Source organism: Lissotriton vulgaris, chromosome 12 (assembly GCF_964263255.1).
Source record: "Lissotriton vulgaris chromosome 12, aLisVul1.2, whole genome shotgun sequence".
In the NCBI taxonomy this organism is placed as follows: domain Eukaryota; kingdom Metazoa; phylum Chordata; class Amphibia; order Caudata; family Salamandridae; genus Lissotriton; species Lissotriton vulgaris.
In genome coordinates, this window is record NC_141700.1 from 657,102,026 (window position 1) to 657,126,050 (window position 24,025).

General features: G+C 44.8%; 1 protein-coding gene across 2 annotated transcripts in view; it reads left to right on the forward strand.

Moving 5' to 3' along the window:
* Positions 1 to 238: 238 nt before the first annotated feature.
* ZCCHC14 (zinc finger CCHC-type containing 14) overlaps positions 239 to 24,025 on the forward strand; it is a 749,748-nt gene continuing 725,961 nt past the window's right edge. For both annotated transcript variants that reach the window (XM_086945829.1, XM_086945830.1), the window contains exon 1: positions 239 to 1,469. In XM_086945829.1, coding sequence (XP_086801955.1) covers positions 912 to 1,469 — 558 coding nt within the window. In that variant the 5' untranslated portion in view covers positions 239 to 911. The remainder of the gene's footprint in view (positions 1,470 to 24,025) is intronic.

Genomic DNA, 24,025 nt, shown 5'->3' on the forward strand with positions numbered 1-24,025 from the left:
GCCAATCAGGGAGCTTGGCTAACTCTACCACCAATCCGAGCCTTTGTTTAGACGGCACCCCCTCCTCTTCTAGGAGCCCGTGGCACCCTCGCCTGTCAAGTTGAGTGGCAGCAGACGTATGCGTAGGCGTCTGATTGACATCCAATCAGCAAAGGACTGGAGAGCTCCCGGAGAGGCGGGTCTAGCCCTGAGAAGGAAAGGGCGTGGCCTTGTGTCAGTTGGACTTGGTACAGCACGAGCGTTACCTTCGGCTTTTTTCGCGGAGGGGGTGCGTCAACGAGGGAAGGTAAACATAGCGGCACCGGCTCGGTGCCAGGCCCCGGGGTTCTTCAAGGAGAACCACAACTGCGAGGAGACAAGAGGCGGTCTTTTTAATTGTCAGTGGCTTGGGAAGAAAACCTCAACGTTCCTGGGGCGGTGGAAGCTTTCAGCGGCTCCGGTGAGCCCTCTGGGGACAGGACCAGCCTTTCCCGAGGGCTCTTAGGTGGCGCCCCTCTTCTTCAGTCCTGCGATGGCTACTGCACTACTACGGCCCCGGCCCACCCAAGGAAAGCAGTGAGCGGCGAGGGGGAAAGATGCGGCCTCTTGGACCGAGCTCTTTGGACCGTTAGGCGCCGAGGGAGCTCGGGAGCCTGGACCTGACAGTCCCCGACACAGTGGCTTGGCTGCCACACCCCCTACAGAAGGACCGGACACCGGCTCTCCACCTGGTAATGCGACTTCACACTGTCGCCTGACAGCCCCGACCCCCGAGGTCTGACAGCCCCTCTTTCATTACCTATTACGCACGTTCCCTTCTCCACCCCCACATACACACCACATACCCCTGCTGGTGTTGTCCACTCCCAACTGGAAGGCCTGCTATCCCTTCCCGTGTAGGCCTCCCATCCAGCCCCTGTGCCCCCTTCACCATGGTGGAGAAGCAGCGGTGCCCCTTGGAGAGGGCCGCCGCCTACCGCTGGTTCTCGGAGCTGAGCCCGGCTCAGCGGGTGGAGTTCCTCTGCGGCCTGCTAGACCTGTGCTTGCCGCTGGAACTGCGCTTCCTGGGCTGCTGCCTGGAGGACCTAGCCCGCAAGGACTACCACTCGCTCCGGGACTCCGAGATCCGCGCCAACAACCCGGCCGATCTGGCGCGCCTCACCAACCTGACGGACGAGCTGGTGCGCAGCCGGCTGCTGGTGTCCCTGGCGCTGCTGGGCTCCGAGAGCCGGGAGGCCGCCGCCGTGCTCTGCCGCACCCTCACCCACATGGACTCCATCATCAACAACTACGGGCTGCAGCTCAACGAGGCTCGCACGGCCGACGAGCTTCTGCTGCTCTTTACCATGGCCTGCAATCACCCGGCCTTCAGCTTCCACCAGCGGCAGCTGCTCCGGCAGGAGCTGGAGCAGCTGCAGGCAGTCATCGAGACCAGCTCCTCACCCGGGCCGGGAAGCCCCGGTGGGCAGAGTAGCCCCGGCTGCCGCAAGGTGAGTGGCTGGCGGCGCCTACAGCGTGTGTGACCCAATAACTGCAGCGGATGAGTTGAATATTTGGGATGAAGGTTGTAGTATACTCTGCCAAAGCGCTGCTTCGCCAGGTAACACTGTGTTTGCGATATGTTGCTGCACACCGACAAGGGCGATCTGCAGGACATCAGTTTACCGGAGCTTGGTACATTTTTCACACGTGCTTGAGTTAGATTCTACCCTGGCGAGTATCTGTTTTCATATGTACTCTGTAGTTACAATACATGGGTTTGTGAACACGTTAGATATGCTCCTAAATATCCGTTCACTGATTCGCATGGCTGTGCTTTTAGTTTTTGATACGTTAATAGAGGTGAATGTTTAGTTTATATATCAGCTGGTATATTGCGTAGTTTTTAAATGTTCACCTATTATATGCAATATATATGTGTTCGTCTACCAACATTTTTACCCCGTCTTCACACGAAAAATTAGACTAGGGGCCATTCCCATGTCTTTACGATTGGAAATTGTACCCAAGGACCAGGCGCCCCACCGCAATATATCGGGTCTCAAAGTATCACATATGACACTTAAGGGTTTCGTGAATCTACTGTGAAAATTGAATAAAATGAGACATTAGAGCTCCAGATTGAACAACGCGGAAGCATTATTACAGAGACGCCAAAGCCAGAGAAGAAAGCTCACCACAGTTGAATTTCAAGCCTCACTTTTCATCTATAAACGTTCTATAATGGATATGACCAGAAGGGAATGTAACCAAGATCGACGGGAATAGGAAATATACATATGTGAATGGAAGATACTTTAGACACATGTGTTGTAATTGAGGCATCTTACGCCCTCCTCCTGTCATTCTCCAGACCTTCCTCTTTTTCTCTCTGTAAATCTCTTCTCCCATCTTCTGTCTTCTTTCTGGTCTGCTCCTATTCTAGACTATAACTTTAATTTAGCATGTACAGGAAATCATTATAAACACACCACCATCCTCCTAAAAAAACGAATCTAACCTATGAATACTCAGTGCTTCAAATGACTATCACAACGTGAAAGAACAACTCTGCTCTATCAGGAAAGCTAGAGTCAATTATTTTACTTAAAAGCAATGCTACTAACTCCTTCTGAACAGTATTAGGAAGCCCAAACAAAGCACACCCGGCCCCCTCCCTCAGATTCAAGATGCAACACTCTTAGTCTAGAAGTCTTTTTTTGGAGAAGGTCAATAATCTCCTCCTTACACTTGGAGATGTGAAAGAAGCAGTCAGCCCCCCAACAGTGGCATGAAGAATTAAGCATGTTCCCAGAAATCAGCCAAGAAGATACCCTGGAGATCCTCAAATTCACAAAATGGTCTCTCCACTGGATCATGCTCCTCCAGACATCATGTTTAAAAGTGTGAACATTATCACCTGATCTCCCTCCTCCCAGGTTCTAGTAAAATCTAGAGAAATTTGTTAACCGAAACCTTTTGCAATATTGTAGAGACAAGTGACATCTTACATATGTCTCAGACAGTCTTTAGACTGGGTAGCAGCACAGGAACAGCCCTGCTTGCAACCACAGAAGAATTTAGAGCCATCCTGGATGAAGGGGGTGGGCAGCTTCCCTAATCCTGTTGTACTTGAGTGCAGGTTTTGACACTGTCTTCCACCCAATGCTAGTAAAAAGACTGTAAGAGGCAGGGATAACTCTAAAAAAGCTATTCTCGTTCCTTGATAGAACAACATTCCAAGTCTGTGAGGAGACTGTATTTTCAGAAAGTTACTCCCTAGGATGTGGAGTACCATAGGGGTCCTCATTGAGCCCCACTTTGTTCAACCTATATGTCCTTCATCTGAAAGAGATTATAAAGGCTCATGGTCTTTTATCGATATCCTATGCTGATGACACCCAAATTATTTTCTTAATCTTTCATCAAATGACCAGATCTTCCAACCAGCTCAATAACTTCCTAAAAATGTTGTGACTGGATGTCAACCAGCAGTTTAAAGCAAAATGGGGAGAAAGGCGAAGTCTTGGTGGTAGGCAATAACCCTGCTAGGTGGATAGAGCTCAATTGCCCACATTCTATGGACAAACAACCTACACCCAAGGTAGAGGTCTAGAGCCTAGACGCAACCTATTGATGGCAACACAGGCAAAAAAAATAGTGTTAACCTGTTTTGGCCTATTAAAGTCTTTAAGAAAGTTATTGAGCTGGCTTCTTGAACCATCCAGCAGCATGGTAGTAAAAGGACTGTTCATCTCACGATTGAAATATGGGAACTCCCTATATTTGGGAAGCCCCAAGACAGTCATAAAAAGGCTACAAGTCACACAGAATGCTGCAGCCCGCATACTATTGAACATTCTCAAACACCAGTCGGTTACCAAGGCTCTGGAAAACTTGCACTGGCTCCCAATATTCAAAAGAATTTACTTTAAGACTCTGTCGCTCACCGAGCCATGTATAAGAAGGGGCCCAGAGATGATACAAATATGATATTAACAGCCCATGATCCAACTAAAAAGCCGTGCTCCACCAGCCAGCAACTGTTTGATATACCAAAGATAAAGGGAGCATGGAGTGGAGGATGGCCCTTTTCATTTCTGCCCCCCAAAACTCTGGAATTCCTTGTCACAGCATATAAGAAAAACAGAGTCTGAATTAACATTTCGAAAAACTCCTGAAAGGTGCCCTTGTCAATTAAATTGGTGGACTGGAATGTTATCTGCAGGCGATCTTTGTGCTGGGAGATCGGGTGGGTAGCCATTTGCTTTACAAATACTCTTGAATAGAATATATATTAAAGGATTTGGTTTGCGCTATGTAAGCTATAGGCTAATTTACTGACTATATGATTTATCAAATATATTTTAGCTTTTAGCCAATTGTCCCCTCTTCCCACCCCCCAGCCCCCTCAGATTGACTAGGTCCCAACAACTTTCACAGCAATAACTTTTTACCAAAACAAAACGAGCATTGACAACGTCAACATGCTTACAGCCGGACTTACCCCTAGACATTGCTCAATCTTTTAATCAACCTGCACACCGAGACCCGGATTCAAGTAAAACTGGGGGATGGGTCAACTCTTTCGAGACTGATACTGGCAATGAAAGGTCTCAAGCAAGGTTGTGTGGTGGCCCGACCCTTTTTTAATTAAAAAAACATATTTTATTGCTGGAAAAACATTACAGTACCTAAGCAGACTGCATCCCTCCGACGGAATTGTGACAAGATAGAATGCAGATCCACGAGGAGACCTAGACATGAATTACATTTTAGTACCTTGAGTCTGAGGGCAGCACATCATGCATAAATCAGACATATCTTCCAGTTGTACTGTGACTATATATCAGTGCTCAATTAACGTATAAGGAACCTAAAAAGGAAACAAAACCCAACCCCCACCCCCTTGGCTCAGCCTACTTATAAATGGACAACAAAACATGTAGCAGTGTCAGCCTTATTTCTCTGTGGGCATCTGAGTTAGGCACCAAAATAAAGGAAATACATTCTTACCCAATAAAAATCTCGTTCAAAGTGCCCATCTAATGGCGCAGGGCTCTGCACCCCAGAGGCCACTGCCACAGCAATATATGAAGTTCAAGCGGGCCTTAGGCTAAACAGAGAAACCAGTTCCTCCACCAGAGAACTGAGTCCGGCGAGCCAATTAACCCACCCCAGGTTGCGCTTATGACCACCTAGCTCAATGCATGAGATACCAATGAATCATACATAGCAAGCCACATCTACCCAGAGGAGCACCCGGAACAGAGTCCTCCCCCTGGCCCGTGCCTCTCGGGAGTATCCATGCCAAGCAGGACCCAACCCCACTGACAGCCCCTCTCACATCAATCTCCAGAGGGTTCATTCAACTCACTCGGGGGAACCAGCCACAATCCTCTGTAGTCCGCCCACCTCTTCCATATTTTATAGTGCTTCCGCGGACAGCCACGGGAAACGAAGATGAGCTGTTCAAACCCCATGTTAAAATCTAGACCATTCCTCCATGCAGAGAGCGGGGGCCCCCAATCATTTTTCCAGCTCCCGGCGATGTGGCCGACCCTTTTTAATCTGTTCCTTGCAGACCGTATCCTGCTATTAAATTCTAGCAACTCGCACTCTCCAAGGTTAGGGAACCTAGCATTTCAAGCCTACTCTATGCAGATTACTTAGTTCTAATTAGTCAAACGAAGGTGGGCTTAAAGCATCTTCTTAATACAACTTTCAAATACTCAGAGGCAAACAACCTGAACATCAACTTGGAGAAAACCATGACAATCAAAAAGAACTCTAAGAAAACATCAGTCTGGTTTTGGGGTTCTACCCGCATAGACTCAGCAACAGAATAAAAATATCTAGGAGTGATCATCAACAAAGATGGGCATTTCACAGCCCAAAGGGACTCCATCAAGAGTAAGTGAATAGCTCAAGAGGAAGTGAATAGTCCTTGCAGTCTCATTAAGAAATCTCAACTCTAAGCTGAGTGGCCCCTCACTTGCCCCATTAGCTGAAGTAATACAGACAAAACTCCTATCTACAATAGCGTATGGTAGTGAGGCACAGAGGGGCAGGGACTCCAAGCTCCTAGATGGCACGGTTGCAAAAGCATAGAGGATAATCTTTGGCTTACCACAAAGAGTCTCTCCGGCACAGATAAGGCTTGAGTTCAGTGTTCTGAAACAGACCCTCACAAGACTAGGCGCGATAGCCATCTTTTGGGACAAAATACGGAAATCAAAATCAGGAACTCTCAATTGGTGCTTGTGGTCAGAACTACAACATAAATCGTCATCACCTGCTGCAAAATATCAACAAGCAATTCTGACCACCGTAGGTAGGGCTTATTGAGCTCTGGGAAACACCTACCAGTCACTGTCTTTAAAAAAAAAATAAAAAATAAATAAATAAATAAATAGCAAAGAAAATAGTAAAGGGCCTGTCCTGGATTGAGGACAAAGCAGCCTTATCCAAGAGGACACATGGCCGGATGACTCTGAGCACCTATTCCACTCTAGCTGCCCAAAAATAAATAGCCCTGGGGTTTGCCAGATCCACTAAAATCCAATTCCTAAAGTACTGACATGGCCTTCTACCATGCCCAAAGCACTTTCTGCACTAGCTGAAAAGTCAATAAGGCTCCACCTGCCGCTTGGGCGGCACAGCGCAGGAACACATGCTGCACCTTCTCTGCACTTAGAAAGAACTGAGACAAGATCGAAAACTGTTTTTAAAACCACTTTTTAAATATAGAGGTATCCGCACGAGGAGGCAAGTGGTGCTGGCGTGTTTTGCACCTAAGGACACGCAGCCGAACTGTCACCTGGTAAAGTTTTTGAGGCAGATGGAGAAGAAAATGCCACAATAGCGACAGGCACACCTCACTAACACCGGGCAGAGCAATATTACTGCCTAAACGTAATAAGGGTAAAAGTTGCTAAGTTAATGTATTAATTACTAAATCCTGCATTTGAATATGACAGATCAACTGATTTGATTTAATTTTAACTAATTTTTAATAAATCCCCTTTTATCTTTCTCTTAAAATTGCTAATAATAATGACAATTTTCACGTTACAATAAGAAGCAATGGTTTTAAGTATCTACGCTAATAAAAAATAAAACTTGAAACTTGACATCCAACACCAGACTTACTTGCTTTGCTAGGATTTATTATACTATGGTCTCGCATACAGTAGGCGTGTTTCAAAGCATAGGAGTACATACTTCTTATTTGAAATACTCTTAAAAAAATATATATATATCACTCATTGCAATCTAATTCAGAGTATAATGTCACAGGTTAACCCTGTGACATTTTAAACTATGTGTCTGCAGGTATTAATACATATCTCTTTAAACAGTGATCACAGCAAATACAGGCTCTTTTTGTGACTTTATGGTTTGAGACCATGAACTTAACTAAAGTATAAGAATTAAGGGCAGGTAAATTTTAACTAATTGATATGGGAGACATTTCTATAGGTTTTATTTGGAAAAACATTAATTGGGATAGCACTGTTACAAGTTGGCAAGAACTGATATCCTCTACATTTTCAATACCAGTGTAAGTACTGCACCACCATCAACAACTTGACTTGTCAGCCATCTTCCGCCTCTTCTGTAATAATTTTATCCAGCAAACTCATCACACCTTTACTTTTAGCCGCTTAGACGAGGAAACGCACTGATGTATATTTTCCACATAATGAACACCAATATAAACCATTTATTTCAGAGATTTTCAAAACATTACATTCACTAAGTGATAATTGCTAACAATTTGTTGTTAATGTTAGCTTTTAAATTGTTAGTTGAAGTAGTATTTTTGTGTTGAATGATGTACCTCATTTCACTTCGAGTCAAGTAATCTCTCCTATCCATTGTTTACCTTTTGGGAATTCTGTTACTGTGTGGGAAGCACAAGAGTACTACTGTGAGGTCTCCTTCCAAAAGTGTGATTAATGAACGTTTTGATATTCATTGCTCTTAACACCATCGATGCTAGTGTTATTTTCCTCCTGTGCTGGCACTTATGTATTCCCATTGTTCATGACGAGCTCAGCTCGTCATGAGTGTATGGAGGTGAACATCATGACGAGCTGAGCTCGTCATGAGCGTCGAAGGAGTTAATGGTAATACTCTGTGCTTGGAATACTTTCACACTGTACGTTGTCTGGTATGAAAGGATTTATTTTGTGGTTGACCCAGTTTAATGTACGAGTGTCTTACTAAACCCTGTGGGACGACAGCCCAGTCCTATATTCAGGCCATTTCCCCCAATCAGAAATGGGACTTATTAGAAGTCTGAGCTCACTCAACATCCACCCGGTGTGTGTTGCCATTGCACTGTAGCACTGGTGTGTTTCTTTTTTTTTTTTTTTTACATACATGATTGATAATTCAGGGTGCAGTCAAAAAACAGTGTCCCAATAGGTAATCATGAACAGTCAATTAAGAGGTCTCGTTCACCAGACCTCAGGATTGATTCCAGCACCGGCACGAAGATCTAAGGACTCGTGCAGGTTTTCGGCGGATCACAGACGACCGCCCAGCCCTCCAATACCTTGCCCACGTGCAGGTTGAAATTCATTGCCTGACGATCACCTTTGATCGCCCCCAACTTAAGCACCTTTCCAGCACGCCCCAAGCAAGATAGCCCAGTCCTGATGACGACCCTTACTAGCGTGGATCGAAACGCCGTCGACTCTACAGCTTATTAATAGGCGTACTTTTCTAATGTGGTTCAAATAATGGAAATGAAATCTTTTATCTGTGATTCCACTTTGTCACATGATCCGAGCCACCCACTGTAGATTACTTGCACCTTTCTACAGTGCGCCGCTTCTGCTGTTTACTCCCCCACTTTCGTCGCCACTTTCACCAAAGTCACTTTTTGTAGAGCACCAAGTTTTTCTATGGTTGTCACCTAATTCAGTTTATGCAGTGCTGCTTATAACTGTATAATACCGACCATGAATTTACATTATAAAACAAGATGATTTACTACCTTGTCTTAAATTCAAAGAGTGTTCTCCTTTTTCCTTGCTAGCAATGCGATATGCATGCATATTTAATTGACTGTTCATGATTACCTATTGGGACACTGTTTTTTGACTGCATCTTCCTTACCCAGTCCTGATTAGGTATATGGGTCACACTCCTGTATTTTGTACCTGATAATTCAGGGTAGCAATAAAAGTCCAAATAGTTCATTATGGGATTTTCACTTACTCTTGATTTTTGATTTTTTTTAATACACTTGTTCATTTACTCAGGCCTGTTTGCCTACTTAGACCCCATGAGTGGAACATTTCTTATAATTGTCATTTTGTATTCCCGTCTAAGTTTCTCATGTATGTATAATACTAATGACCAACTCTTACTACATCTTGGAAAGCAAGCGCCACAATTTCACAATTTTCTTTAACTGTGCAACAGTAAAATCCATATGTTTCGTCTGCTTCAAATAGAAAAGGAAATTGTTATACTGCGATGGACTGCGACCGACCACAAAGATATTATTGCTTATGAACTGAGGTTCCGTAAATTCTGAACCCGTTTAATAAAGGTCATGGTTTCGTTACGAATTTGATAGTAGCGAACCGTAAATGGCTAGTGCGGCAAGTACGAGTGTTTTCGTCATGTTCAATCGATGGATTCACTACGTATTTAGGGATTTCGTTCTGAAACCTCTGGTTCCATTTTGTGCATGGCAGCCATTTCGTGGTTGACCTCACATAGGCCGATGTCTACGGCCGAACAAGCCTTTGGACACGTACATGTTAACTGACTTTTAGATGACCTGAGCGAATTGACCTCGTTGCCTGAAGCTAACCTTGCTAAGCCAGTTCCTTGTTCGGTAGCTGATCGAGATAGAGATCAAAGAGCAGGACATTGTTGAGTTTATTGTACACGCACACACCCCTTTATCTTGTTTCACATCTGTTTCTGTTCCTTCTTTTATGGTCTGTTTATGGTTTGGGTTGTGGTCTCTTATTATGGGTTTGTCCGGCCTGTCGGAGCAAGAATGTTGGGCTTTCCCGTGTAATTGATGGTGGGCTGGACAACTGAAAAGTGGGTTTGTCGTCATGCGATACCTTTTGCAATGTTACCTATGATTGGACAATTCGTAAATAATGGGTGTTGGTCAGGAATGTGATTTTTTGCATAAAAGACGATGTCTCGCAATACGAAAATTGAGCAGTCTCTAGCGAACCTACTTGTGTCGTACTTCGTAGACTTCTGTTCCTGGTTGCAGCCAATAATTTTGATCTTTGACGTCACTGAGAAGTATCCAGTGTCTCTGTATTCTAAGACAGGTGAACCCGAAGTCTTTGGGCATGCCCCTGGCGCCGCTGGGTTCTAAAACCCGGTTCTTCAGTTGGCGCCCAATGTGGGGCGACTTCTGTGGTACCGGTCCAAGCCTGAAGATCGTGAGGGGCTTCGTGAGGAAATTCTGGAGGACGGCCCCCACTTCATCGACCCCGGCATGTCGAACGTGGACTGAAGGTTTTTGCTGCGAGTCTTCCCCGCTTTCCGACGGCTACGAAGGACTGCTGCCCTGACTGTCGCCCTGTCTTGGACCCTTTGAGACGATTTGTAGAGCGAGACGATAGACGGGTCTTCTGGTGACGAGATCGATACTTCAGTTAAGTATAAGTGGGTCGCTCCCAGTCCTTAGTTTTTGGGTATCCTTCGGGATCTTTGATTTGGAACTTGCAAGTGCCAAAGCCGAGGGACTCGTATATTTGCGAGACTATCGAGTTTGGTAATCCCTTGAAGTTTGAGATTAGAGAGCGAAGATGCCTAGTCTTAGCAAACTTGGTAAGATATTTTGTTGTGGTTGTAACCGGGATTCCCGATTGGAAGACTCGTGTCCGATACCTCCGGTTGGAACTCCGACTTATGAGCTCTATTCTAAACATGGCGTGGGCCCTATTACGTATAATGAAGTATTGGTCCGATACACTAGGAAAGACTGTGTTCTGAAATGGCCCCAATATGGTAGCTATGACACAGAGATTTTAGATAATCTGGAAGTTAAACTATTTAAGAAGAAAGCCCGGCCGGCGATGTTCGACTCTTTTCGCCTCTGGCGAAAGGAAGCCAAACAGAGAGAAATTAAACTAGCGAAAAGAAATAAGAGAGAAGGGTATATCGATAATGCAGGCTGCTATACAGTTTAAAGATAATGAAGAAGAACAAGCGAGTGAGCAGTTGCAGGCAACGTAAAATGGCCATTGATAAATGTTATCCAGCTTTGCCACCTCTTCAACAGGGTGCAACGAAGGACCCTGAAAAGGATCCTTTGATGTCACATTTGTTGAGTTCACCACCCCCTTATGTGCAGAGTGCTACAGCCCCTCCGCAACCTTTAGTTCCGCAACCTCCAGTTGCTTTGCCTCCTGTTGTTGTTCAACCGCCAGCTCCTCTTCAGTTGGTTCCTACTCCTTTGGTGCAGCCTTCTTAAGGGCCGTCGACTTTGCTATCAGTTCAGTCACCAATTCCTATGACTTTTTCTCCTGTATTTCCTACTTCTTCTGCTACTCCTTCTGCTACTACTTCTACGTATGCTTTGTCTCAACCTGCTTTGCCTCCTGTCCTTATGGCAGCTTCTCCTTCTGTTCGTCAGAGAATGACTGATACTGTTACTGGTCTTTTGTCTCCTTTCTTTGGGTCATTGAGTATGACCCCTGCTTCTGCGCGTAAACAGTTGCGTAGCCAGTTGCCTGGTCCCGAAGAGCGGGTAGTGTTGGATCATTTGGCTCGTAAATGGGTTACTAATTCTTCGAGATATGATTTAGTCGGTTATGGATGTCTTCTGTCAATGGGAAGCACCAAAGCAGAGGTATGTCTTCGACATCATGTGTACTTTCCTCCGTGAGGAATGGGAAGATGGTGAGTTGGGACAGACTCCATCAGAGTTGTTTTGTGTACAGTCCGAGTTTGCGAAAGGAACAATAGTGGGTCTCAAAGTTGAAAAAGCAGTTGCGACGTTGCTTTCGTTTAGGAGTGTGCGTCCTTCTCATTCGTTGTTTGAGCCTGATTCTTCTGTTAGGAGAAAAGTGCGACAGTATCCTATGAGAGAGGTTCCTCCGGTATGGAAAGAAGCAGTTCAGGCCAATGCTAATGCTGGTATTGCAGCTGTAGATGCTCTTTTTCAGCGTGTTTGAGGACATGTTCTGTGGAAGCGAGCTGAAGTTTTGGCCCTTAAGCAGACTCTACCTGATCCCCGAAAGAATCCTACAGGGTATTATAAGGAGTTGTCACAGACAGCCGACGTATGCATTATGAATTTAGCTGATATAGATATGTTGTTTGGGAATGTGGTTCCTCAACCCTTTTGGGGAACGATTCGTCATGTGGATCATGCGCAAGAGTTAGGTGATACATGGGCTAACATTACTGCTGCAGATGGTCTTCAAGGTGGAGGAGATAAACCTGAAGCTTTAGTTGCAGAACTCCCTGGTAGGATCATTAATCATATGAAGACTTTGATGCCTGCTATGCGTGTGAATTGAGATAAGTTGTCTGCATGCAAGCAGAAGAAAGATGAAAGTGTGTCTGATTTCTTCACTAGGTTTGAAGCGATGTTTATCGACCATAGTGGTCAAGATACGAGTACGGAAGGTGGCCAATGGTTGTTCGTGGATAAGTTTGTGCATAACTTGCTTCCCGAGTTGTGTACTAAGTTGAAGGATTCAGAGAGTTCATGGGCTGTTTCTTCGTCAGCGCAGATATTGGCTACTGCACAATATTACGAGAATAGGGATAAGGACGAGAAAGAGAAAGTAGACAAAGACTAAAGATTTAAAGACAAAGGTTCTTTTGCAACAAGCGTATCCGCCTCGTAATAATCAGCGTGAATATCAGCAACCTCAGCAGTTTCAAAGAGGTTCGCAAAGGTCCGAGCCTTCTCAACAGCCTTTTCCTGTAGGCCCTAATCAGTGTGCGTATTGTAAAGAAGAGGGCCACTTTAAGAATAGTTGTCCAGTTCTGTTACAGCGTACGAATGGTGCTTCTGGTGTGAGAGGTCGAGGTGTTCAGCAAGCTCCTAGAGGTAGAGGACGTGGTGTGTTCCCCCAGAATGCACGATCCTTTCCTCCACTCCACAGAATTCTATGACTTGTTTTGATCAACAGAATGTTGCGTCTGGTAGGTCGACTCAGTACTATGCTGACGACTACTATGTTGAGGGTGAGAATGTTGACGGTAATGATTCATAGGACAGCCATAGACAAAGAGAGAGAGTTGTGTCGGTTCCAGTAGATCAGAGTGGACCTTATGTTGAAGTGCTTACATCAGGTGTGTCAGAGCCTTTTCTGTTGGATACTGGTGCAGCAAAGAGTTCTATCATGCACTCTAAACTCCCTGGCGCACCTTTGTCTGGCTTAACCAATGTTTCGGTAGGTTTTTCTGGCGCCCCAGTTTGTAATCCGGTTTCTAGTCCTTTGTCTCTTTCTGTTGGACCTTGTGACTTTGAAGCATCCCTCATTCTAACGACAGGTTGTGGTGAGAATTTGTTGGGATTGGATTTGTTGAAAAGATTGTATGCAACACTACATTGTTCTCCTTCAGGAGTACAGCTTACATTGGGTAAGAGACTGATCTCTCCGATGTATTTGTCTAAAGATCGACTTCCTTTTGAAAATGTGTTCTCTCCCTGATACTCTTTGGGCTACTGGTCCTAATGATGTGGGTCTTTTGGAGATTCCACCATATGTTGTAACGCTGAAAGCAAATGCTAGATTGCCACGTATTCCACAATATAGGATTTCTAGTGATGGTGAAAAAGCGCTTTTAGCAATCAGTTATGATCTAATTGAGAGAGGTGTGAATGAGGAAACGAGAGGTAATGTGTGCAATAGTCCGGTTTTGCCTGTTTTGAAACATACTGATTCTTCTCAACCGCCTGTGTATAGGTTTGTGATCGATCTTCGCGAAGTGAACAAGATTGTTGTACCGCAATTTCCTGTTCCGGATATTACTGCTTTGCTGACTATGATTCCTGCTTCTGCTACCTGGTTTTCGGTGATTAATCTGAAGAATGCTTTCTTCAGCATCCCGATTGCCGAGGAGAGTAGAGATATTTTTGGCTTCTCTTTAGGAGGCCGAAGTTTCCGGTTTAAGCGCGATCCTCAGGCTATTGTGAAAGTCCATCCATCTATAGTCCGGCTTTGAAAACACAGCTTGATACGATTGTCTTGCCTGATGGTACTGCTCTTATTCAGTATGTCGACGATTTGTTAGTCACTGCTGATGAGGAGATTTGTAAAGAAGCTACTCTTTCTTTGTTGCGACATTTGTCTGACCTTCATCATAAAGTGTCACTTTCGAAGTTGCAGTATTGTTGACAAGAAGTGACCTACTTAGGTCATCTCTTATCGAAGGAGAGAAGATTGACCCCAGAACGAATTCAAGCGATTGCGAAAATGAAAGTGCCAACTACACAGAGAGAAGTGCGTGCTTTCTTGGGTATTACTTCATACTGTAGGCAATGGATTCCAAATTTTTCACTGAATTGCGTGATGCGTTGTGTTCGGCTCCTGTGTTGGGTACTCCCGACTACAGTAAGCCATTTACATTCTATGTTCACGAGGGAGAGGGATGTGCATTGTCAGTCCTGACACAGCAGTTCGGCGATAAACAACGTCCATGTGCGTATTTCTCGTTGACTTTGGATCCGGTAGCTAGAGCGTTGCCGAGTTGTTTGAGAGCTACAGCGGCAGCAGCTGTTTCTATTCGACAGTCTGCTGGCTTGGTGATGGATAATATGTTGATTGTGATGGTAAAAAAACACACACTACTTAGAAGAGTCCTGCAGGGATATCATCATCTCATTTGATTTCTTAACTTCTGACTCTTGAATCAGGTAAATTTGTTGTTTTATTATTAAAATGGCCACAAACTGTGGTTTAGCTTTTGAAGACGCTGAAGTACAGAATATTCTTGAGGAAAACCCTAGCTTATTGGACTGTATCCCCATTGCAGTGAGCAATAATGATTATGGGTGGAACAAGATCTTGTTAAAAAAATCACATTCTAGGACTATAGTCCATGGTATTACTATGGCAGAGTATTTACGCGGTAACTGTGCACCGACAGGACTAATTGTGACCAACGCACCAAGACTTTTCTTGGATGATAAGGAGTTCCTCAAAGATTGGTCAATGATTGCCTGGCGGTGCACGAGGGACTGGCTAGTCCTCATTAAAAAACCGTTAAACGTGTTGCTGATAAAATACTGGTGGAAATACAGTTACTCGAAGGAAAAATAAAAGCCACTATAAAATCGACACTTTTTAAAACTGGACAAGACGAAAATAACAAAAAGAACAATGAATTAAAGGAATCGATTCTTTTCTCTAAATTAGAGAAGTCTAATAAAGATTTAGCTAGATTCTCTACTGAAAAGGTCTACCCTTACACTAGTGATTCTTATGTGGCTCCATCATTTAATCACAACGGACGCCGAGGTGGCTCCACCTATGCCACCTCGAGCTCCGATGACAATTCAAGTGACTCTGATACGTCGCAACATGGTAATGGTACCAACTCGTTCAGGGGACGTGGTAACAGAAGAGGATGAAGAGGAAATTCTTACAACTTCAGTCAAAATAATTTCCAACCGTTCTGGCAACCAGGCCCATGGATGTATGGCCCTAATTTCGACACTATATACCATTCTAGGTGTCTCATTATTTTAGTTATTAATGTGGATTTTACTTCCCTATGGGATAAACGGTGGAATGTTTTTACAATTGTGTGTCTTTTCTTAACAGAGCGGTGCTCCTCAATTACCTGAGCTGCAGCCAGGTGAGGTGAGGCGCTACCCCCACAGAATTTGGGTGAGTGATATCATGCTAACTAAATGCAACGACATGATCACAGAAATAACACTACTGATGAGTGTATTTTTTCAAAATATGTTTGTTTCTTCTCACTTTCTTTTCTCGTTGACATGACTACTCTTAGATTGTGGCGGAGGATCTGTACCTGACGAACAGGTGATATGATTCCTTTTTATCATTATTTTTGCACTATATTTAACAGCAGTAGCAACACCTAGGTCCTGATGAATGCAGAGGCACTTTTCCTCGTATGCAGAAACATGTTGACCACTCGCTGAGCGGATATTCTGTCAAATCTGCTATCTCACTATTGTTTTTATGTTTAGGGAGCTGAGAGAAAACATTAAAGCTTCTACTTCTACTCAGTCTCACCTAATTTTATTCACTTCACTAATTATCTCACTTGCACTGCTTTTTTCAGTTGTAACATCACACCGACCCCACTCATTAGATAAAGCGTAGAGTCTTCTTACTCTCACAGTCCTCTTTTCCAACTTGTGTGACTGTGTGCACACTAACTCCTAAGTAAGGAGGACCCAAATGATGTAAAAGTGGTGGAACAGATCGACAACTGATGGGAAAATTCTCACCTTGGGTATGTGTCGCACGTGCATTTGTTTATATGGTATTGCGTGTTGTCTTAGTTCAATCTAATTATATTTAGTTCACAATCCCTCCTTTTGTCATGCCAACGGTTGTCTGTGATTAGAGTGTGTTTTTGACTCCTGGATACTTTTTGTGTGAATCAGATTGTGATGGTTCCACATGCAGTGGATACCTTGTTAAATAGGACCAAGACACAGCACTTGACTAGTGCTCGATTGTCAGGTTACGAGTTGACATTTTTGGCGAGTCATGTGCATGTAAAGCGATGCAACACGTTGAATCCAGCTACGTTGTTGCAGATTTCTGTAGAGACAGATGTTCAGGAACAGCATGATTGCTTTCTTAGGACAGAGGAAGAAACGAAGGGTAGAATCGATCTGAAAGATACTCCTCTTGCGAAGTGTAATGGTACTTTATGGGTAGATGGTTCATGTTTCAAGCTTCCGAATGGTGATACGACTTGTTGAAGCTGCACGTATCCCACAAAATTCAGCTCAAGCAGCAGAGTTGATTGCACTGACAAGAGCGTGTGTGTTGTCGAAAGGAAAGCGAGTGACTGTGTATACCGATAGCCAGTATGCGTTTGGTGTGGACCATAGTTTTGGGTGCTTATGGAAGGAACGTGGGTTCCTTACGTCTCATGGTACGAAAATTCAGTATGGTCAGTTGGTGAATGAACTTCTTGAGGCACTTACGTTACCGATGCAAGTTGCGAACGTGAAATGCAGTGCACATAAGAAGGTTACCGATGACGTTGGTCGTGGTAATGCTTTTGCGTATGAAGTTGCGAAAGATGTGGCGAAAGATGTGATGAGACGAATGTATGTTGCGGGTCCAGCAAGATGGGTTCCGGATAGAGGAATGTGTGAAGATACGATAGAGAGTGTGAAGTCAATTCAGGCTGAAGCTACGGAGAAAGAATTGAATGTATGGAGAGAGAGAGTACGGGAAAATTGGATTCGACTGGTTGTTGGATTGAGTTGTCAGAGCATCAGCGATGGTTGTTACCTGATGCGTATGTGCTTGCAGTGGTTACAATGGCGCATGGAATGGCTCACATTAGTGCTAAAGGGTTTTGTAAATTGCTGGCTCCAGTATGGCAGAATGCTGGAATTCCAAAGTGTGCGGAGAATCTGGTCAAGAATTGTATGGTTTGTCTGATGCATAATCCTGGCAAGGGAACTCTAACTCCAGCTGGTCACTTTGCGCCTCCGATGTATCCGTTTGAGGTGTTGCAATTAGATTTTATCCATATGGAGAGATGTAATAACCTGAAATACGTCCTTGTGGTTGTTTGTGCCTTTTCGAGATGGGTAGAAGCATACCCCCTGAAAGATAATACTGCCTTGTCCACAGCTAAAGCCCTACTCAAGGAATTTTTCCCTAGATTCGGTTTGTCAAGGATGGTGTGGAGTGATAATGGGAGAGAATTTGTGGGTCAAGTCATGAAGAGAGTATGTGAAGGTTTAGGCATCAGGCAGAAATTCCATGCTGCAAATCACCCCCAATCAGCTGGTTTAGTCAAATGATACAATGGCACCTTAAAACTGAAACTAGCCAAGATTCAGGCGAGCTCTGGTCTCCAATGGCCCGATGCTTTGCCATTGGCACTTTTGTCAACCAGAACTACAGTACATTCTCGAGTGGGACTTAGTCCTTACGAGATTGTTTGTTTTTGATCGCCCGGCAAACATATGGAGAGTGCCGAGGCCGACAAAGTTTAGCAAGATTGAACATCCTATGCTGATTGATTATTTGTACTATTTGACGGCTAACAGGTTCACGATACATTGCCACAAGCATCTGAAGATCCAGGACACGACATCGATCCTGGCTCGTGGATTCTAGTGCGGAATTTTCAGCGGACAAAGAATGATCAGCCCCGCTGGACTGGGCCCTTTCAGGTCCTGTTGGCGATGCGTACCATAGTGAGAGTTCACGGCAAAAAGAACTGGATCCACGGCGTACATTGTAAGAGGGGTTCTTTGCCTCTGCCATATGACCAGTGGGTCCAGGAGGGTGTTGGTGATTCTGAGACTGTGCCGAAGTTCATTCCGTTCAGCGATGCACGTTTGATTGGGACAAGCTCTGAGCGTGAGAACGACGACATTTTGCAAGAAGCTGTGCCTTCATCTGTCCGATTGAACACTACTGAGCCTGAGTTGTTGTTTCGTGATCAGACATTACCTGGTAAAGGCCGCTATAATTTATGACCGAGAGTCGATGGACAAATAAAATAATTCTTTTCTTGCTATTTTTGAAACTACGCTCTCTCATCTGAGAAACTGTTTTGATCTATTGTTGTTTTTCGAACCGCCATCCGGGTTCAGCTGTAGAGTCGCGATACAAAGACTTAGAGTGTACAGCTGGTAGACACAAGGTCGACAGTTCTGGTTTGTTCTAGGGCGGTTCCTGGGACATTCAGACGTACACCTGAGCAGAAGAGAACCAACTGCCGCGAACAGCACGGGTAGAGGATGGAGTTTTTTCAGATTGAGAGAGTTGTTGAAGAAATGAACTTTAAGACGAGACTATGTAGAATAATGAGTAGCAAATGTTTTCTCATAAAGTGTCTTTTAATGCTACTTAGCATGACGATGTTTTTGGTGGCATATGTAATTTTCTCTTTTCAAGTGACGTTTGCACCCACCACACAACCTATGTCTTTTCCTACTATTTCTTCGCATTCTTTTCATCCTTTGCCCGAACATGAATCCATTAGAAGATTGGAATTCGTTAATAACTCCTTTGTTCAACTTCTGCATCAGCATCAGTTAGTAGTGAACACCACTAATTGTTGGGTGTGTGGTCTTATGCCTCATACTACGGATAAGGGTATTCCTTACCTGGTCCTGCCATTCAGCTATAATGGTTCTGTGTGGGCGTATAGAACGATGTTCATTTATGCCCGTGAAGTTTACCCCCTGCGTTCTGTGAAAGATAATCCGAGGAATAGTGCTCTAGTGAAGGGAATAGTAGACCTGATAAGAGGAATTAATTCCTATGAAACTATCCCGAAAGATGAGACACTAGCTTATATTGGATGGAACGTGACTGGATATGGTGTTAGTCTGAGTGAAAACCAGCGAGGGAAAAGATCTTCTCCGATTTGGATTGTACCCCATCGTGGTCATATTTGTCTGCAAGGTAATGGCAAGAATCCGAGAGCTCAGCTAAGGAAGAGTGTTTGCACTGAGACATATGTTTTTGCGTCCCAGATGTCCCCAACGTTTTTAGCAGCTAAGGGTACATATTTTGTCTGTCATGATAGAGCATATACATGGTTGCCCCCTGATTTTTCGGGAACATGTTATGTTTCGTTTCTGTTGCCCCCTACGTAAACTGCTGCAGCAGATTACCACAGGACAAGAATTGCTAGAGGTGTCTTAAGTAAGGAAGATACTGCAGGACAAGAATTGGAAGATTTTCTGAAGGGTTTTCTGCCATTTTGGGGACCTATGGTCAACAGTAGGAACATACTGCAATTGACGAGAGTGGTTGAGTCCACCATAGTTGAGACTGCCGGTACCCTTAGTAATTTGACTGCTGAGCTCCGATCGGATCGTCTTATGACGTTGCAGAATCGAGTTGCGTTAGACGTTATACTTGCAGATAGAGGAGGGGTATGTAAATTGATTCAATCGAGCTGCTGCGTTTTCATTCCAGACAATGCTCCGACAGTGTACCAGGCCATTTCCAAGCTACATAAGATCACCGAGTCTATACATGTGGACGAAGGAGATTGGTCGTTAATGGGATGGTTTTGGGGATTGTTATCCACTTGGGGATGGAAGATTCTGATGATCATTGGAATGGCTTTAGCTATTCTTTTCCTGTTCTGTCTTTGTGTACAGTGTGCTCCTGCTATATGTGGCCTTTGTGCTACTACGTGTGCAAGGAGACCTGTCCAGAGAGAGTTTCTAAGTAATAGGATGATGCTCCAGCAACATCTTGATGATCTGATGAATATAGACCTGGATTCAGATTGACGTGAGTTTAGGTTATTGCCTATGTAAGGGCAAAAGGTGGGTCTGAGGTTCCATGAATTCTGAACCCGTTTCATAAAGGTCATGGTTTCGTTACGAATTTGATAGTAGCAAACCGTAAATGGCTAGTGCGGCAAGTACGAGTGTTTTCGTCATGTTCGATCGATGGATTCACTACGTATTTAGGGATTTCGTTCTGAACCCTCTGGTTCCATTTTGTGCACGGCAGCCATTTTGTGGTTGACCTCACATAGGCCGATGACTACGGCCGAAAAAGCCTTTTTTTCTTAATTGCAGCATTCATAAAATACAAGCATGGGCCTACAACCGCCGGGGCCGGCCGCTAAACAGAATTAGGACCCATTATATCACGGTACGACACAGCTCATCAGCCGACAACCCTGAGGTTCGGCAGCGTTTCAGGATAGAACTTGTATTAGAACGCTTAAATAAGTCAAAGGATAATAGAGGTTTTATTTTATATTATCTGAATAGATGGATCAGGTGCCATACAGTCAAACAAAAGTATGCGGGGACAGACCAAGAGACAGGATATACACCTAAGAACAGCTATAATTGGGACTCTGGCGCCAAAGCATATGAATCTGAGTAAACAACAATACAATATACATTTTCGTAAGCGCCAGTTCTCAGGGCCTGCCCACCTGGAAATCCGGATGACGTAAGAAGCATGAGCACTAAACTCCAGAACACTGTAAAAATCAGAATAATTCGTGAGCTATACTGATCCTAAAGGAAAGAAAGGAAAGGAAGAAAAAGGCCATAGAAAATAATAAAGACAAAATTAAAAAAAAACTCCAACCCCCCCACTCTGCACCCCTGCAGAAGGCTACAGCCTAACCCCACTAGCAGCGTGCCTGTCGCCCCAAGTAACTAAAGCCCTAAAAGTAGGAAAAAGAATTTAGGAGGGCATATCTGTATGTGCTCCCAGCCCCTTTGATCCACCCGCCAGAGACAGACACCCCCTGTCGCAAGAAGACCGATGTAGAACGACCCTTATAAAAGAAATTAGGGGGCACCGTGATACACCGCCCAGCCTCTTAAATCCAACAATTGCAGATCCAATATCCGTACTAGCCAGTTCAATCCGTCCGATCTAATGGATCTTAACCTTGACCCTTCCGAACCAGCACACAAACACCCCCCAGCGAGACCCAAAAGCACACAAAGGAGTCACAGAGGAGAAGGGAGTCATCGAGAGTCAATCCGTTACCACTCGTAGATAGTAAGTCCACGAGAACTTCAGACGCACAGTCTCCTTCTCCTAGATGGATAGTCCTGATGTATCTTGCCCCGGAGTCGCAAAATCCCCAAGAAGGGAGAAGACGACTCCAAGATGAGAGAAGAGTCTACAACACAAGTCTCCGGGGGCGGAACGCCTTTCGATACCTCCAACGTCCATAGTGATGGAAGGTTCAGTGGTACACTCATGATCTCGGGAACACCATCTTCCAAGGCATCATCCGATGGTTTCAATACTTGCTTCCCCACGAGGTCCTCGCACGGAGTCAAAATGGCCGCGGCTTGAATGGCCGCAGATTGCCGTTCCAACAATGGGGCAGGGTCCGGTACCACAAGCAGAATCTCAGATAGGCTTGCATCCAATTTGTTCAATAAAACATCCACTTGTGAGTGAAACGCCCAAATTTCTGCCAATATTGACCTCAGCGATGGCTCAGGCACCGTTTGATCCATAGTCTCATTCCCGATACTAATCACAATCACCTCCCCGGGTGAATCTGGCATCTCCGGGGGGTACGAACAGGATCACGAAAGGGCAAATGTGGAGGGTGATCCGTCGTTATCTGCAGCCGCGTTCACCTGGCTTAACGCCGCAGGCCGGGGCCCCGACTCACCGAACCCCGGCAGGGACCAATACTGGGTCCGCGGGACGGGGACCCCCACCCACAGTCAGCAGCAAGCAAAATCACTCCTCCATCAATATTGAGCCAAGAAAACCATCGCCGCCAAATTCGGGCGTAAGAGAAGCCTCCACTACGATTGACCGGACCCTGCCTGGGTCTCTCAGCCAATGTTGTTGCACTGCAGCCTGGCTTCGCAGATACTCGAGGCCCCAGCTTCACCGCTGGAGTAGACCACAATCTTCAACACGATGTAGCTACGTCAAACCAGCCGATAAAAGTTTCCGGATTTCACCATCGGAGTGAGGAACAGTTCATACACACAGGGGCTGGGCGTAGAATCAGGATAATGTACAGGATCTTGTGGCGGGATACGGAGGTCGGCGGAGCCGGGAGCCTAAGCAGCCATCTTGTTTGCCAGCGTAGCTCCTCCTCCGGACATTGTTGAGTTTATGTACACGCACACACCCCTTTATCTTGTTTCATATCTGTTTCTGTTCCTTCTTTTATGGTCTGTTTATGGTTTGGGTTGTGGTCTCTTATTATGGGTTTGTCCGGCCTGTCCGAGCAAGAATGTTGGGCTTTCCCGTGTAATTGATGGTGGGCTGGACTACTGAAAAGTGGGTTTGTCGTCATGCGATACCTTTTGCAATGTTATCTATGATTGGACAATTCGTAAATAATGAGTGTTTGTCAGGAATGTGATTTTTAGCATAAAAGACGATGTCTCGTAATACGAAAATTGAGCAGTCTCTAGCGAACCTACTTGTGCCGTACTTCGTAGACTTCTGTTCCTGGTTGCAGCCAATAAATTTGATCTTTGACGTCACCGAGAAGTATCCTGTGTCTCTGTATTCTAAGACAGGAGAACCCGAAGACTTTGGGCGTGCCCCTGGCGCCGCTGGCTTCTAAAACCCGGTTCTTCAGAACCTTCACATACAGAGAAACCAACGGGAGACCTGTGAGCACACTGCATAGGAGAAAGGTGAAGGGTTCTTTGTGATACCTTCCTCGTGTTGTCCGATTACAACATAGATTTTTTGAGACTTTCACCATGTCGCAAATGTGTTTTTATTTACCCTTTTTCGTCTATCGGCGTTGTCTACTAATTATAGAGAGAAGTTATGACATGTCCTTCACTGAACTCTTGGAACCTCTGTGATGGGGAGAATATACAACGCCCTGCTTAGTCTTTGGTTAGTTTGCTGGAGCCCCTATACAGACCTACCCTCTTGTGCATTTATATGATTGGCCAGTAAAGCCTCTGTTCTGCAAGCTTGCAGGGAATCCTTTGGAGTCCTAGGGGCATTTTGTTCATGGAATCCTCTGCATACTAAATTGGCACCCACGGTGGGGGATGGGTGGGGGGCAACCAAGTGTGGTTCCCAGATACCTATAATCTGAGATTAGTCAAAAAAAGTCTAAGGTAGGGGACATCCTATGGTACCTTTTTGAAATAAATTCTCTCCCTTGGATAGGGGAGTTGCCCCTTATTCTGAATTTGGCCAGCTTGTGGAACAGATAAAGCGTTGGTGCACACGTGCTGAAAAACTACAGGCATTCATTTCCTTCTCTGTCTGCAATATTTCATACTATCTTGGGTCCCTGCATTACCGTGATTATCTTGGTGCTGGGAAAGATGAGGCTCGCATTACAATTCTGCAAATGCCCGTCTATTCAGCATCAACACGTTTCTTAGAAGTTTGATTACATGTTAGAGTGGACTGCACAAATCTGATAC